Here is a 17869-nt window from a genome sequence, read left to right as displayed (position 1 = left end):
TTATTCGTTTTTCTAAACCGGGGTGAGCAAATATTTTGGCAGGAGGGCCACATCGTCTCTCTGACACTGCTGTGTCAAACACTTTAACTTTCCCTTTAGGAAAGGTATTCAAACTCCAGAGATATCCAGAGATATCTCCAGAGTGATCAGAAGAACCTAGAAAAAATGCTTTCAGAAAGTCTGTCAGCATCACGTACTCACTGCCATCTCCTGACAATTTTACAGAACAGCATTATATATCTGACTCTGAAGCAAAGCATAATTTGACCAACCACAGGGCATCATCCAAGTGGATGCTCAGCTCAAAGATTTCTGCTGCACATATGTATACTGAGCATTATACCAGTAGCAGACTTTTGTGTTAGTTAGAATATTTTTCTCAATTTCCTTTGTAATGTTTGTTCCTACTGTATTATTGCTCTAAATTAGCTATGAAAGCTTAGTTGACATACGTCGTCTTGGACACATTTAGAAAAAGTACATTTATTTTCATGTTAACAAATTACATAAGAAATAATTGTGGTATTCATTGTGTTTCCATTTTTATGTAGAATTTGGATAGCTTGTCCATTATTGCATTTAATTTTTTCTGATTTGATATACAAATGTAAAACATGCTTCTTTGAACCTTTATATAGCTTATATGTTAAATGTGTATATAGAAGTGCAAAAGAAAGAATGTGCTCCTTAATGTGTATAGGCAAACCCAACATTGCAAAGTTGCAATTAACTGAGTTGAGCAGAATGGTTTTAACAAAATGCAGAATTGAAGTTCTGTCTGCAGATATCCACACACAGTGTCCTATCCACTCCTCTTTTTTTCTTTTTTTTTAAATCCTCCCTGCCCCCTTGGCCCAATATAAACCCTGGGATAGACTGCTAGTCTGTGAGCAACCAGAAGCTCCTGATACTTGCCTGAACTAAGGAATAGGATACACTACCCCTCCTTATTGCACTATAATGCAGGGCACAAATGGGAGGGAACCCAGCAGACAGGACCTAGCCAAGGATGCTGTAAAACCTGGAGTAGGCCTTGTATACAGAGGTCAGGCATTTGAGGTTTTAAAAGTTATAACCAACACCTTGAATTGAGCCCTGAAATATATTGGAAGCAGATGCAATCAAGTTAGTATTGGTGTGATATGCTCACTGACATTCTCCTGTTAATAGGTAAGCCATAGAGTTTTTGCACGAGATGAAACTTTCAAACTATTTTCACAGTTGCTTCTTGTAAATCTCATTGCAATAGTTCAAGCAGGAAGTTATCAAAATGTGGGTGACACTAACTGGACCATGATAGCTGCAGTCAAGTAAAAATACAAAGTTGGTAAAAGATACATCTAATCACGGAGCTATCTGAAAACCTAGTAATAAAACAGGATCAAAGAGCAGTATGTAAATTTTCATGAAACTTGTAAGAACTGACAGTCCAATCCTGTGCTACCTGGAGCCTAGAGGAGCAGTGTCGCCAAAATGGCTGCCGCTGCAGCCTATGCACACCAGGCTGCCGCCAGTGTCTCATCAGGGAAAGGGGACACGTCCCCTTCCCCCAGGAAAGGCCCAAGCTCCCTCCTCCTGCCTTGCCTCCCCTGCCCTCCTTTCTCCCTGGAACACCTCCCTCCCAACCTGACTAACCTCTCCGCTGCCTAGAGCACGCCCCTTTCTCCTGGTGGCATGTGGCAGGCCTCTGGCTGGCGCTGGCTCAGTATGGACTGGTGTTAAGCTGGTGCCAGCGCTGAGTGTCACAGACATGCCTTATAGTATGTTTGCAACAATCAGTGCTGACAGAGGGCCAACTCAGTGAGCTCATGATTGGTCTCTGAGAAACCTAAATGCCAAACGATTTGTATTAAGAGTACTTTGTTCTGTTCCAGAACTGCATGTTGCTAGGAGGACGCAAGAATACTGATGTACCATTAGAAGGATATATAGTATCACCAATACAGAGAATATGCAAGTATCCACTTCTTTTGAAGGTATACCTAGAATATTTTTAACTGAATATAGATTCATATATTCTGTTTGAAATTCAGTAATCGTCCCCAGTCAAATGCATTTAAAAAGATATCTAGATTTACTAACTATGCTTTCATCAAAGTTTACTATTGGCCTGTCCATTTGCCCATTTTGCACACTCAGGTTACATTGTGTAGATGAATGTGCAGAAGTGAGAGGAGGCAGTCAAGCATAAAGGCAGTACTGGAAAAAATATAGTAACCCACATCATAGGCTCCCATGTAGAAGAAGGATTCTATTTCAGTTGGTGGCTACTACTTTGTGGGATCCCTACTTCAACTGCAGCAAAGGGTGCTGTGTTCCAGCTGGAAACTGCTGCAACATAAGCTTTGGAGTGGGGGTGCACTGCTGCCTTTTCCTGTCTGCATACAGGTATGTGCTGCTTAATGATGGGGTGTGTGTGTGTGTTCTGCAAACCCCATCATTAGATGCATCCGTTGTTGCATGGACACAGTGGTGTAGCTAATGATCACGTAGCCCAGTGCCAAACTCAAAATCATGACCCGGAAGTGACATCAAGCCTGGGCTTTTAAAAAGGTAAAAATAAGGGAAAATCCGCCTCCTCCCCCAGCAACTTGCTGCCCTCTTGCTCTGCCAGCTCCCCCCTCCCCCATATTAACACATTATTGGTTCCCTGTTGTATCATAACACCTAATTAGCTCTTGGAACAGGCAGTCTTATTAGTCAGTTTTGAGTTAAGAAAATCCAGTTTTTGTTACATAATGCAGTTTTTTTCTGGTTATTTGGCTATATTTTTGATAAAATATTTTGTTGTGGTTTCTGCATCATTGAATTCTGCATTAAATTCCACATCGAAGGGCATGCAACATGATGGTATTATTCAAAAATACCAACTTTTTCACAAATTTGGCCACTAGTGTTAAGCTTAGGTTGTTGCTCCCCTAAAGTTTATTGCCCAGTGTAGTTGCTACCCCTGCACCCCCTTAGCTATGCCATTGCATGGACAACTGCTGTTGGCAGCTGGATTGTGCCCTAGAATGCCTTGTAGGGCCGTGGAAAGCAGGAAGAAGGCAGCTGGCTGCCAAAAGTGTGACAGAAAGTGCACAAAGTGCTAGTTAACTGGCTCAGCTAGGGAAAGAAGCTAGCTCAGTGAGCTCGCGGGTCATTTGTTCTCTGGAACATCGCTAGGCAGTGCATACCTGTACACATCTATTGGGTGCAGTGCTGCCATCTCCCACAGTTTGTCAGGTGCCAGCCTCAGTTTTCTTTTTTCTTTTAACTGATACTTCAAAGTCTGCAACCAGCTTGTCCCTCCATTTTGGGCAGCAGTTTTGTGAAGCATCAGAATTCACCAGACTGCTAAGTGTCAGGGGCTGCTGCTTGTCACTCAATCTGGGGTGGGAATGAACTGTGACTGAGCAAGAGTATGGCAAGTATGGGTTCTGGTGCTTCTCCCCTCAGAGTTCTTGTGGATACATGCTGTGTTGTGATGTGCACTACTGTGTGTGGTCAATATTTCCCATTTATTCAGGTGATTGTATTGGGTCCTTGGTTTTTGAAAACAAAATTTGTGAACAAAATATTTTATGGATGAGTATGAATTGAAGAGGGGTACTTAGTTCCTTCAGCCTTCATGCTGCAATAATTTTTTCACTGAAGTACAGGCGTCCGCCGCTTAATGGTTCGCTTAATGATGGACTGCATATATGATGGTGGTCAAAGCACAATAAAGATGCTTTTAATGAGGCAATTGTGTCGCCAACAGCCTGCAGTAGAGTGTCTGTTTACACAACAGAGAGGCTCCTAATGCAAAGAAGAGGCAATCAGCCTCCTCAGCCAGAGTGTCTGGTAGGGAGTGTCTGTTTACACAACAAAGGCAACAGATTGAACTTAATGTTCACTTAATGACCTAATTGCACAACAACGGGGAATTGGAGAATGTATCCTCCTTGTTAAGTGGCGCACATCTGTAATATAAATTTGCCTCATTCTTAACTGGATCTTCTAGCGCAGGTTTTATTTTAATTTCCTCTCAAACAGTATTCAAGTCCATAATTAACATACTAAACAATGGGGAAAGGTATTAACTAAAGTAAATAATTAAAAACATTTTGACTATTTCCATGGTTTTGCTCAGTATTGCAATAGTAGCATTTTCAGAAAATCCAATTTTTGTTATATGGTTGGGGTTGTCACAAAATGTTGAAAAAGGTCACTACTATAAAGGTCTTTAAAGGGCCTGGAATGGAACTGAACTGCTGTATACAGACCAGCCAGTTGTTTTTAGGGGCCATTAATCTGAATGGGGGAGAAAGGAATGCATTCAATGAAGCGGGGTACTGATGCCAACTGTGTGGTATTAGTTCCTCAGTCAGTCCAATGACACCATCCTGTGTGTGCTTTCTTGGAAGTAGATCCCACAAGATTCAGTGGGACTTACTGGGAGTGAGAACCGAGATGCATCTTGAACCTACAGCTGGAGTGCAGAAACTGATTGTCTTTTTCTTTTAAAAAAGGAGTTGCTGAAGCGAACTCCCAAAAAACATAGTGACTATTCAGTCTTAATGGAAGCTCTCCAAGCCATGAAAGCTGTCTGCTCCAACATAAACGAGGCCAAGAGACAGATGGAAAAATTAGAGGTTTTAGAAGAATGGCAGTCTCACATTGAAGGATGGGAGGTAATGTCACAAAATTTGTCATCTTACCAGACGTGGGAGGCACTTAGAAGTCTGTGTATTGCATTTTTAAAATATTCAGCTCAGTACATTATGTGAGATATTGGGAACAATCTATAATTCACTTTTAGAATAATTCGTCCTCTCTTTTGCTAGTAACAGTAATATTTTGTTGGTGAACGTATCGGTCCACATGATGACAAAAAAATTGGGTAATGGTCAGTTTTGACCACTGCCTCAAATCCATTGTGGGGTCCCTTCTTGCTACCTGTATCTTCAAGTGAGCAAGGCAGAAAGTGGAAATAAGGTTGGATTCTTTTCCCATGCACTACCCTTTTCAGGATGAGCAGAGGACAAGAGTATGGTAAGGAAATTCTGCACTGCAATTCTTTGCAGGTCCCAACTTCTTACTCATAATTGTCAATGAAACACTCAAGATGGAACTAGATGATTGAAGACACAATCCTAACCAACTTTCCAGCACCGAGGTAAGGGGCAATGCAGCTTCAAGGTAAGGGAGCAAACATTCCCTTAGCTTGAGGAAGCCTCCATGACTTTCATCCAACTGCAGGATGCAGCACATGCCCCATTGGCACAGCTATATCAGTGTGGGAAAGTTGGTTAGGAATTGGGCCTGAAATAATAAGTGGGTGCTGCTGAAAAGGTAGTCCCATACCTCCTGCCTCCCCAGAAAGGTGTAGTAAAGGAAAGTACATATTATTTATTTAGGCTTGAGACATATGCCAACTCATCAGTGTAAATAAAAATAATGAAAATATCAGTCTTGGCTTCCCAATGATTATGACTAGCCCTTCTACTGCATATTTATGTGTCTTTTAAGTTATGATGGATAACTGCTGTTGGAAGATACAGCTACATAACTTTCAATCCATGTGTAATTGTGTAGCTGACAAATAGCAGGCTGTACTTGTTATGCATCATAAATTCCACAGCTTCTAGGTGACATTATATTTAAGAATCTATGTCATAGCACTATGTGTTCTGAATGAAATTTATTTTAATATTTTTATATGATTATATGACTGAGGCGCAAAGCACAGAACATGAAATCTGATGAAAAATAGTAGCTTTGCTAATTTTATTTAAAAAACACAACCAGAAGCAAAGAGACGCCTGAGGGGGGACATGATTGAAACATACAAAATTATGCATGGGAAGGATAAAGTGGATAGAGAGATGCTCTTTACACTCTCACATAACACCAGAACCAGGGGACATCCACTAAAATTGAGTGTTGGGAGAGTTAGGACAGACAAAAGAAAATATTTCTTTACTCAGCGTGTGGTTGGTCTGTGGAACTCCTTGCCGCAGGATGTGGTGACGGCATCTGGACTGGATGCCTTTAAAAGGGGATTGGACAAGTTTCTGGAGGAAAAATCCATTATGGGTTACAAGCCATGATGTGTATGTGCAACCTCCTGATTTTAGAATTGGGCTGTGTCAGAATGCCAGATGCAGGGGAGGGCACCAGGATGAGGTCTCTTGTTATCAGGTGTGCTCCCTGGGGCATTTGGTGAGCTGCTATGAGATACAGGAAGCTGGACTAGATGGGCCTATGGCCTGATCCAGTGGGGCTGTTCTTATGTTCTCACAAAGAAAAAAAAAAACTAGAAGTATTTGATTTGACTGCCACTTACTAGCTTGTGATCCCATCCAGCTTGAATAAGCTGTTGTGATATCAAGAAGCCGGAGGGAGGATGATAAGGATGAAAGTGGAAAGAGGTGAGAACTGGGAAAAGGACTTGAGAAAAGGCAGGAGATGAGCCACATTGTTATGGGCGTGGACATAGGAGAACTTGCAGGCAGAGAAATTCAGGTACCAGTAGTAGAGGAAAGCAAATGGCACTGAGGTAAGGAGTGGAAGACAGAAAGGATAGGCCTATGTTCTTTACATGGACTGTGTTGTGTGGAAGTTGTCTGGCTACTGTTTAGTCCTGCCTTCTGCATTTCTACTTGTCTTTGCTTTTGTGTACAGATGTGCGAGGACCATGTGCTAAAATTCAAAATATGTGCTATTGTGCCTCGGCATCTGTGGGGTTCTGTTCCTGGAACCTCCATGGTTGCCAAAATCCACAGGAAATCAAATCCACAGGTCTTAGTGCATAAACCCTCCAAATGTGACTGGAGCAGAGCTCCAGTTGCATCTGGAGTGTGTTCTGAGGGAGGCTCTCCAAAGGCCTTCTAAGGCTTTTAAATGTCACTTCTGGTTTTGCTGAAAATCTAGAAGTGAAATTCTAAGGTCTCCAGGCCTTTGAAGTTAATCAGAGGGCTCGGGAGGCCACTGGCGTCTGCTCCAGTCACATCCAGAGGGTACAGTTTGGGCCAGGTTGTTTTGCCAAAGTTGGTCTAGGGAGCTTATGCTCACTTTAAGCTGGATAGTCCTCCTTGTTCAAACATGGCTAGCTCTAGCTGCATACAAAACTATTGCTGAATCTCAGCACTAATGGGAAGGTAACTAAAAAGGGTACTGCTGCGTCCTGTGGAAGGTTGGTTGTAGTGGTCCCTTCTGGGTAAGGTAACTAATGTTACCTGGAGGTAAGCCTTTGCAGTGTGAAAGGGATCTACTCGAACTTGCAGTAGCGAATTTGCTGGTGCAAGTCTGCACGAACCTGTTTTGTGAGATTGGTCTGAGAAGGCGGCTAGGATTCAGCAGCTGCCATTGTGACCAAATCTGCCCCCTTCAAATTGTGACCCAATCTGCCTTTTCCCCACCATGTCACAGGCTCATTCTGCCCTCCTACAAACCATTCTGCTTCCCCCACCCTGTCCTGCCTTGCTTGTGTAGGTGGGTCTAGGTGGCTGCTCCAGCACACATAGGAAGGCTCTGGCCTTCCCACCTGTGCTGTAGCAGTGTGAGTCTGCATGCTGCCAGAAGCACTTTCATGACTGCCATTAGTGCTGCACTAAGAGCCCATAGGTTTGGGCTGTCTGTCTTGTAGTTTTTCACTTCCAACTGTCTGAATTAAAATTATTTTTGCAAGATGCTTCCAAATTTTATGAAGACTCTCTGCAACTTACCCTTCTATATGACAAGTGCTTGTTTAATTAAGTAAACATCTGGTTTTCTATAAAATTTATGAACAGTGAAGCACATTTCTTAGAGATTTCTGCCAAAAGAAAAATTTTAGCACATTGCTTAGATAGGAGGAGGACTATTTTTAGCATCTGATGGAGGATCAAAGCATTCCTACTCAACAAGTGTAATTAAACTAAGCATGTATTGGTTACAATTTTTTAAAATGTGGAAAAACCAACATCTTGAAACATGTTTAAAACTTTAATTTGACTGTATAATCCTATGCATGTTTGCTCACTAGTAAGTTCTATTGAATTCAATGGGATTTACTCCCAGGTAATTATATATAGGATTGTAGTTTAAGGGCCCAGTTCTATCCCCACCAGCCCTGCTGCCTCATTGTGCTCAGATCTGCGCCACCTCGTCACCTCTGCGCCACCTAATTTCTTCCCCTTGCCTTGGGCCAAGCCCCAAACCTGCCACCCTCAAACCGGCCTGCCTGTTCCAGTGCAAGTTAGGATTGTGCTGCCCCTTCCATGCAAATACTCCGAAGGTTGCATCCCAAGTTTTCATATATTATTATTACTACAATTTAGAGGGGTATATTTGCATTTGAAGTTCTCTGAACACATCCCCATCAAAAGTACCTCGACAGAACCTCAATGCAAGTTGTAAAACTACCTTGTGTATTTTGGCATGAGAGTAGTTTGTTTTTCTTTGGCATGGAAAAGTGGTTTGGTCTTTCTTTCTCCTTAATGAGCACAAGCTACACGCTCTGTGGGAAAACCAACTGTGACAGAAGCGTTCCGAAAAAAGTAGGTGCATGCTGGGAGATCGTGGAAAGTTGTCTTACTACACAATGGCCAGTAATTTGGAAGACTTTAGAGGAACATTTACTAATATGTAATAAAGAAATACTTAAACCAAAAATGTTGGCAGATAATGCCTATGAAAAGTATTGGTCAAATTTGGTTCTCCAATACCTGCAATAAAATATTTTGTTTGCATTTTTCAAATAATTTGAATTGCAAATTAGTTTGTGTGTGAAGTTGCATGTTTATTGATTTATTACCAACATTTAGCAGCATTCAGTATCCAATAATTTGTTCTATCTCTTAATTTCTTGGTTAGGGATCTAACATCACAGACACATGCACAGAAATGCTGATGTATGGAGTTTTGTTGAAAATCTCTGCAGGAAATATTCAGGAACGGGTGTTTTTCCTTTTTGACAATCTTTTGGTTTATTGCAAAAAAAAGCATAGGTAAGATACATTATTTTAATTTGCACTTTGTAAGACTGACCATATAAAATAAAATGATGTCAATTTTCATTTTAATATATTTCTGATTTTCTGATGCCACTGATAAAGGATATGCACTTAGGTTTTGAAATAACAACTTCTATATATTGCTTGGAAAACTCTCAGAGATTTAGAGTAAAAGTTTTAAGGATTCAGGGCATTAATTTACTACTTCATAGTCATTCCACTTGTCATTCCAAGCAAATATGATTTGTTGCATATGCTGTATCAGTATTTGTCCTCCTAGGAGCCCTGAGCCTCCCTGAGACGCCTTCGGTGGCTCCATGAACGCACCATAAGTGGCCACCATCTGCCCCCTCCCCACTTTGCTTGTTTGTCCCTCCCACCTCCCCTGTTTGTGGCTTTCCTTGTGCATTCCCCTTCCACTCCAGCTATTAACTGGTATTCGCTGAGCTTGGCACAGTGCCACTCCTTGCATGCACTGGCCCTCGGGGGCTGCCTGAGACTCCACACATGGGCTTTCAGGGCTCCCTGAGATTCTTTTTGGGCAGGGGTCTCCAAACTTTTTGGCCAGAGGGCCACATGAAATATCTGGCTCAGTGGTGAGGGCCAGAAGAAAATTTAAATATAAAATTTAAATTAATAAATTAGAGATGGAACTTAGATGAATGAATAAATGAATGGGCTCATTCACTCAGCCTCTCTGGCCCTCAGAACACCCTCCAGACACAATCAGAGCACAGTTCTGCTCATGTTCAGTTGAGTGGGTCAGAGACTTTCAGGGGATAAGAGGTTGGCTGCAGGCTGGAAAGAGGCTTGCTGGCCCCTGGGCTGGGGTTTGGAGACCCCTGGTCTAGAGGGACAGGGGGATGACAGGAAGGAGGTGTTTTGGGGCGGCAGGGTGGGCGGGCCCATGGGTGGGGCCAGGACCCAGCACTTGTGCTGGATCTTAACCCTGGTCCTGGGCAGCCTGGAGCAGTTCTGGGCTGCTTGGATCTGGCCATCTCTTTAAGTGCCATAGATCTGAGTAGCCCCAATGGGGCTGCTGTGGTGTTACCCAGGGTAAGGGTAAGGAATTCACACCTTCCAGATGCAAACAGTGCACAGCTCTGGTCATATTCAGTCAAGTGGGCCAGAGGCTTTCAGGGGACAAGAGGCTGGCTGTGGGCTGGGTAGAGGCTCGCTGCAGGCTGCATCTGGCCCCCAGGCCGGGGTTTGGAGACCCCTGCTTTTAGGAATATAAAGTGTCCATGGACTGAAAAGTTTGAGAACCATGGTGCTTTAAAATTAAGGCCCAAATCCTAACCAACTTTCCAGCACTGGCATAGCAGTGCCAATGGGACGTGTGCTGCATCCTGCAGTTGGGGGGCACACATGGAGGCCTCCTCAAAGCAAGGGAATGTTTGTTTCCTTACCTAGGAGCTGCATTGCCCTTATGTTGGTGCTGGAAACTGGGTTAGGATTGCACCCTAAGTAGTAATAGTGATTAAGCATTTTGAAGATCTTGGAATGAAATGTTAATATAGATTATGTCTTTTTGCACCTCCCCCCCCCCCCCCCCCGCAGCAGACGATTGAAGAACAGCAAAGCTTCTACAGATGGACTACGGTATCTCTTCCGGGGCAGAATCAACACAGAGGTGATGGAAGTGGAGAATGTAGATGATGGTACAGGTGTGTGCCTCTGTACCAATATAATTGTTGTTTTATTTAAAATACGAATATATCTTCTTTAAACTGTTGGTTTTTTACCTTTTGTCTTTGTAATAAGTAATATTACAAATAGTGATTCAACTAGTTAATGAAAAATGAAACACGGGACCAGGAAATACAAGATTTAAGAAGACACGAGCTTCCATTTATAAGGAAAGAACCTATAGATTTTCTTGTATTGTGACCCAGGTCTGTGGGCCCAGTTCTGTGGGAACTTGCCTTCTGGTGACACAACACGCTTTACTGTGGTCATAAAACATGACATGTCTTGCTGTTACTACAAACAGCGAGTGGTGGTTGCCAGGTGACAGTGGCCTCCGCAGGAGCCCCGGACTAGTAAATTGGTACAGGGTTGAGTGGTGGGCAGAACAGGGCTTACAGGAAGTGGAACAGGGTGAGGACTGGGGTAGGGATTGATTTGTATCGAGGACAAGAAGTGGGCAGATAGCAGCAGCTATCACATCCCCCTTCCCTGCCTTACCGTGGGCAAGGGAACAAAGGTTCCTTTGTCTTGAGGGACATCCTGGACTGCCCTTTCCCTGCATCCAGTGGCATGGCTCCATTGGTGGAGGTATTTGAATAGAACTGGGCTGTTAGATCCTAATCTTATGAGCTATTGTACTAAACCAATATAAGGATCCTGGTGGTGGTACAAGTTATTGGTCTTGGAGCCCAATCTTATCCTTACCCCCCCCGCTAGTGTTGCCATGGCAAAAATGGGTATGTTGTGTGCAGGGTGGACAGATTAGGAGGCTTCAGTGACAAAGGGGATTTAAATCCCCTTACACTTCTTTAAACCTCCTGCTCTGCAATGGGTCTCCTTGGACCTACACCTGCAAAATCACTGGTGCAAGTCCTAGGGGAGAAAGGGAGAGGGGAGACTGTGGAAAAGGGGATAGGATCTTGTGCGCCGATTGCCACTGGATCCACCCCCTCCTACAGCCTCTTTCTTCCCTCTCCCTTCCCCTGTTTCTTCCCTCTCCTTGCCCAGTTTCACCCTGTCCCCACTGCTTTGCCTGTAGCGGGTGTAGGTAGCTCCACCGGCAAACTGAGAGCACTGCTGCCTCATGCAACAGCGCTCCCAAAATGGCCACTGATGGTGGCCAGCTCTGTCAGCAGCCATTTTGTGACAGTGGAACTGTGTTTTGCTGTCATAAAGCCCTGCATGCGTTGGCCCAGTTCTTGATAGAATTGGGCTTTTACTACAGGGCCAGCAGGCAACAATCATTTATTCAGCACCCAGCGCCCCACAATCATTTATTCTTTTATCCTTTTCCAGCTGATTATCACAGCAGTGGCCACATTGTTGTCAATGGTTGGAAGATACACAACACAGCAAAGAACAAATGGTTTGTGTGTATGGCCAAAACACCTGAAGAAAAGCAGGAGTGGCTGGAGGCTATACTGAAAGAAAGAGAGAGAAGAAAAGGTGAGGGCATAAGCTGTATATTGCAGAATTTTTCTTGAAAGATGATGCACCAGATGGAAGTGTGACTGTACTTTATGTCCCCTGTTTTCTTCAGCCTGAGCCATGTAGAATCCAACTAGATTTGACAATCCATTTTTTTTTATTTCCTTCACGCAATACTATTCTGTATTCTGCTTGCTTGGAAGCTGAGTTGGAACTATAAAACCTTCACCAGATGGTAGAGATTGCTTTCTCCTTTTGTACTCCCATTGAACAGTTGTGCTTCAGACAAGAATATGTGATACAATGGATGGGAGTAAACACTCATGAGATTTTGAAGCAATGTTGCATGGAAAGAGAGATTTACAGTGCAATCCTAACTTGCACTGGGGCAGGCAGGCTGGTAGGCCTGCACTGTATCCAGTGCAAGTTTAGGACTGTTTGAGACTCAGCCTGAGGCAAGAGGAAACGTTTTCCCTTACTCTGGGGAAAGTTGCAGTGGCCCCAATGGGTCTACTTGGATGTACACCACCTGACAAGGTGGCGCAGATCCAAGCAGAACAGAGCAGCCAGGGGCAGCTCCACACTGCTCAGGAATGGGGGCTAGGATCTGGCATAAGTGCTGGGTCCTGGCCCTGCCTCCTGCTCCTTGCCCACCCGCCCACCGAACTGCCCCCCATCTGCCCTCCCCCGCCCGAAATGCCTCCTCCTCATCTCCTCCCTGCCCTCCACCTGCCCTCCCCAGGCCCCTGCACTGGCCGAGTTGGGGAGGTGCAAACTCACCTGCTGCTGCCACCATGGAGACTGGATCTGGCCTCTGCGGTTTGGTGCACCTATGTGTGCTGGCATGGCTTACTCGGAGGAAGGCACAAACGTGCTTTATGACATGATTCTGACTCTCCTGGGCCGGCGCAAGGGACTTGTACCATCCCAGGGGCGCACTTAGGATTGCGCCCATAGTAGACTGCATGAAGATTCTCTGAACTAGTGCATGAAACACCTAGCTTCAGAAAAATGGAAAATAAGGAAAAAACTATCCACAGGCAGCATCAGCTTGGTGGTGGAGTGTGCTGTTGTTCACCAATTGTATCTTCAGCATTAATCAGTAGATGTGTGGCACATAGTAGTTATAGGAGCAACAGAAGTGCTAGCTCCAGAGCTAACTGCATTTTACCAACAATCTCCAACTATAGTCAAAGTGCTAGAAAACCATGGATTTTTGCTTAACAGTAGTCCTATTAGAAAGAATGATTGCATCAGCAGTAGCATTGCTCGATGAGGGAATGTATTGGATTCCAATAAGGATTGTGAAAGGGGATTGTCCTCTTTACACCAAAACAAGTAATTACACAGAAGGGTTCGAAGACAAAGGAAAAGATTAGCCAAATACTTCAATGGAAAAAAAGGCAGGGGAAGGATTATCACAACAGTTGTCAAAAAGTAACTTTTGAAATATTTCTCAAGTGATTTTATTTTGACCACCTCTATATTTCTATTGTCACCTCCCAATTATACAGTCTCCCAAGCATCTATGTAAACACCTGTTTTATAAAGCAGGATCTATGGACTTAATTGCAAGCAGAATAACAGATGATTCATGAACAAAACAGTTTGCAAAATTCAAATACTTTAGTTAAAAGTAGCAGTAAGCATTCCATTTAGCATTACTAAGAGAAGCTTTAATTCTTTTGCAAGATTTACAAGATGACGTTGACCAAACTTTTCCTCACTTCCATGGATACGGGCTAATTAAAAGAGTTTGCATAAGTGTAACTGAAAAGGAAATTCAGCTGACTTTCTGAAGTGGATATCTTGTGATCTTAAAAGCAATCATTTGAGAAAAAAAAAAAAAAGTCAGGGGAGGCATGTTCCCCCTTTGAATTTATGTAATGTGACTGTTGCAGCACATAGCGCTGTTGCCAGAGTTTGTATTTACTTAGTTCAACAGGCAATGCTCAGCTGCATTATGAATCAAACGGCATTTCCTTTTAGAAGTTCTTTTGTAGTTTGGAATGTAAACTGGGCTTCTGAGCATCAGATAAGCAACAAGACCTGGGCAGGGCTGGATTAAGCTAGTGCAAAGCCTGTAGCATATCTTGTAAAGGAGCCCTAAATTAAAAAAAATATACATAAGTATTAAAACATAAATTATTTTCAGAGGGGGCCACATACATGGGTACAGTTATCCGCGGATTGGGTCCACAGTGCCCCCCCGTGCGCACCCCCTGTGCACATCCCCTCCGCAGGTGAGGCTCCCCTCACCTCTATAGCATGGGGGCAGACTTTCACCTGTATCCACGGTTTCAGGTAGCTGCAGGGGGTTCCAGAATGGAACCCCCGCAGATACGGGGGACATGCTAGTACTTGCATAGTAAACTAATTCAATTTTTCCTGGCACATTTGTGACAGCCAGCGCTGGTGGAGCACTCACTCTGCCAGCACTGAGGCACAAATTGATTGTGCCCGCAGTAAAGTTAAATTTGAATGAAATTATTTATTTGAATCATGTTATGAGTGATGTCCATAATGATTATGTACCATGCAGCTTGCAGCTTGCCCAACATGTAAAAAATAGAGTTGCCAGATCATGAGATGCTGATTGTAGCAGAGACATCTTGTAAGCATTTAGTGCTGGGCCCTAAAAAATACAGGGCCCGTAGCAGATGCTAACTCTTGTTACTAGGTTAATCCAGCACTGGATCTTGGATGTGTCATTTTCCATGTGAGTTAATACAAATCTCAAAACATAATCAGTGAACGCTGATATACTATTTAAAAAATACTATAAAAAAGAGGCACCAAAAAGATATATCCACCTAGCCCACAGTGGCCCTAAAAAAGAAAACAAGTTTGCAATTCTATCTCTGTAAGGCTTACAGTGTAAGCAGACCAAGGGCAGAAGCTTTCTTTGAGTGTCATTCCCTGTTTGGGCTTACATCTTTCCACTCCCCATCTGTTTTTCTTAACTCTGGGGCCTAATCTGGAGGTTTGTGCATGTGTATTGAACACGGATGCATTCTTATTATTGACTGATTTGATGTCTGGCCCCTATGCAGGAGAAGATTGCCGAGCCCTTTGCTATGGGAACAAATACAGAGATAATCATTGGGCAGCCCTTTCTATACCTTCCAGAAGCTACTTAAGATTTGTATGTCCTAAGGGGAAGGAAGGAGAGGAAAGCCTAGACCAGGGAGCTCATACTATCAGCTCCTGAGGGTGCTAGCAGTGACCCTGAAGAGTGCCTGAAGAGGGAATGATTGATGGATTGTCAGCCAGCTGCCCTCTCTCACATTATGGAGGCTATTGTTAAATGACTTTTTTCTTTTAATTGAAAGAGCCTGTCACACCACGTTGAGATAAAACGTCAGGTGAAAAATCCGTGGATAAATTAGATTATACTTGTAGTGTAAATGGCAGGTTATACCTGTGTTCCTCTGCAATTGTGTCTTAAAAACAGACATCAACCTAATTAGCTGAATTTTGATAACACATTAGGGGCACATATCAGGAAACATGTCTAAGTGATTAGATTTTGGATTTGTTCCCCAGGGTTAAAACTTGGCATGGAACAAGATACTTGGGTGATGATCTCTGAACAAGGAGAGAAACTTTACAAAATGATGTGCAAACAAGGAAACTTGATCAAAGACCGAAAGAGAAAACTGACCACTTTCCCAAAATGCTTCCTTGGATGGTATGTATTTATATTTTGGTTTTGGACTGTTCTTTCTCGTGCTTCTTCCTAAAAGCTACTAATTTTCCCAGGATTCCTGTGCTAGCCAAAATATTTTAAAATGGTCTCTCTGCAACTTTGCAAATAGTGTAATCTTTCTGAATTATTGTTGGCAACTTTCAGTCTCAAAGGACTATGGTATCGTGCTCTGGATGGTGGTTCTGGCACAGTGTCTAGTGTGGCTGAAAAGGCCGATTCGGGAGTGACAATCCCTTCCACACTGGGAGCAAGTGCAGTATGTCCCTGGTCTGTCTCCCTGGCTGTGGGCCTTCCTTCTTTGCCTCTTTGCCTCGGTCTGTTGGCCAAGTGTTTCTTCAAACTGGGAAAGGCCATGCTGCACAGCCTGCCTCCAAGCGGACCACTCAGAGGCCAGGGTTTCCCACCTGTTGAGGTCCACTCCTAAGCCCTCTTGCAGATGTCCTTGTATCGCAGCTGTGGTCTACCTGTAGGGCACTTTCCTTGCACAAGTTCTCCATAGAGGAGATCCTTTGGGATCCGGCCATCATCCATTCTCACAACATGACCGAGCCAACGCAGGCGTCTCTGTTTCAGCAGTGCATACATGCTAGGGATTCCAGCTCGTTCCAGGACTGTGTTGTTTGGAACTTTGTCCTGCCAGGTGATGCTGAGGATGCGTTGGAGGCAGCGCATGTGGGAAGCGTTCAGTTTCCTCTCCTGTTGTGAGCAGTCATTTTTTCTCTTTCTGAATAGTGTCTTTATAACATGAATAACGGCCTAGTCCTATGGGTGTGTTATGCCAGAGGAATATGAGTTCCACCAGGGGCAGGGATGGGCAGATTGGGCACAGGAAGAGGTAGGTTTGGCAGCAGCAGTGCCCGTCAATAGTGGAAATGGGAAAGGTGCAGAAGAGAATGGCCAAAATAATTACTGGGCTAGGGCACCTCCCTAAAGAGGAAAGGCTACAGTGTTTGAGACTCTTCAGTCTAGAACAGAGGCACCTGAGGGGGGAAACATGATTGAGACATACAAAATTATGCAGGGGATGGATAGAGTGGATAGAGAGACGCTCTTTTCCCTCTCATGTAACACCAGAATGAGGGGAAATCCACTAAAATTGACGGTTGGTAGAGTTAGGACAGACAAAAGAAAATATTTCTTTACCCAGCATGTAAATTATCTGTGGAACTCCCTGCCATAGGCAGTGGTGATGGCATCTCACCTAGTGATGCCGGTAACCGGTGATGCCTTTAAGAGGGGATTAGACAAATTTCTGGAGGAAAAGTCCATCACCGGTTACAAGTCATGGTACATATGTGTAAGCACCTGATTTTAGAAGTAGGCTACCTCAGAATGCCAGATGTAGGGGAGGGCACCAGGACACAGGTTGTTATCTTGTGTGCTCCCTGAAGCACTTGGTGGGCCAAAGCATCAAGTCACCTGTCTTTCTCCCAAGCATTGTAACTAAAATGTTGAAATCACCTTGTTACTTCACTTACCCAACCAGTCCTTTGGCTGGTTGTTATTCTTCTGCAATTTTGAATGTCGCATAGACCTTGTTATGTGGTGCAGAATGTCTTATTTTCATAGTCAAAAGCGTATTAAGAAAGACCGCCATAAAATCAGTGTAGCTGTGCTGTGCTCTTACTAAGCTGAAAGCAACTTTGTATAATGTTCAGTATATTTAACTCCAGAAAACTTAAATGGAGAGTAATTACGACACGGAGGATCCAATATCTTACTAAATGAGCAAAGTAACTGGTGTCTGTTCAACACGTTTCCCAGATTCTCAGACACCATTCCATTCAGAGCAGCAGGAGACAGTCTGTTTAACAAAAATTGATTGGAATGGAGACTGCCACTAGAAATCGGTTTCTCTGAACTTTCATACAGCCTTCCAGGCTTCTTCTGTTTTGGTAGAAACTGTGTCAAGAGAGTCTGAAATGGAAGATAGTAGGCCATAGTTTCTGTCAGCAGACATCAACCTGCCAGTGCAGCTAATTTTGTGTTGGATTTATGGCCATGATCAGGATCTCAGCAGCCTCCAGTCTGCCGCTACTGTCACATGGTTGTTGAAGAAAACACAAAACATAGGTTTTTTGAA

At 43.6% G+C, this 17869-nt stretch overlaps 1 protein-coding gene across 2 annotated transcripts in view; it reads left to right on the top strand.

The window, feature by feature from the left end:
• The window catches only part of PREX2 (phosphatidylinositol-3,4,5-trisphosphate dependent Rac exchange factor 2), a 167055-nt gene that overhangs the window by 42487 nt on the left and 106699 nt on the right, over positions 1-17869 (top strand). For both annotated transcript variants that reach the window (XR_010794303.1, XM_066623633.1), the window contains exons 5-10: positions 1875-1976; positions 4494-4655; positions 8821-8954; positions 10521-10627; positions 11946-12095; positions 15624-15768. Coding sequence is in view for 1 of the 2 variants with exons in the window: in XM_066623633.1 (XP_066479730.1) it covers positions 1875-1976; positions 4494-4655; positions 8821-8954; positions 10521-10627; positions 11946-12095; positions 15624-15768 (800 nt within the window). In the remaining variant the exon portion in view is untranslated. The remainder of the gene's footprint in view (positions 1-1874; positions 1977-4493; positions 4656-8820; positions 8955-10520; positions 10628-11945; positions 12096-15623; positions 15769-17869) is intronic.

The sequence above is a fragment of the Tiliqua scincoides genome, chromosome 4 (assembly GCF_035046505.1).
Source record: "Tiliqua scincoides isolate rTilSci1 chromosome 4, rTilSci1.hap2, whole genome shotgun sequence".
NCBI classification, from domain to species: Eukaryota; Metazoa; Chordata; class Lepidosauria; order Squamata; family Scincidae; genus Tiliqua; species Tiliqua scincoides.
This window is presented reverse-complemented; position numbering and strand designations above follow the sequence as displayed.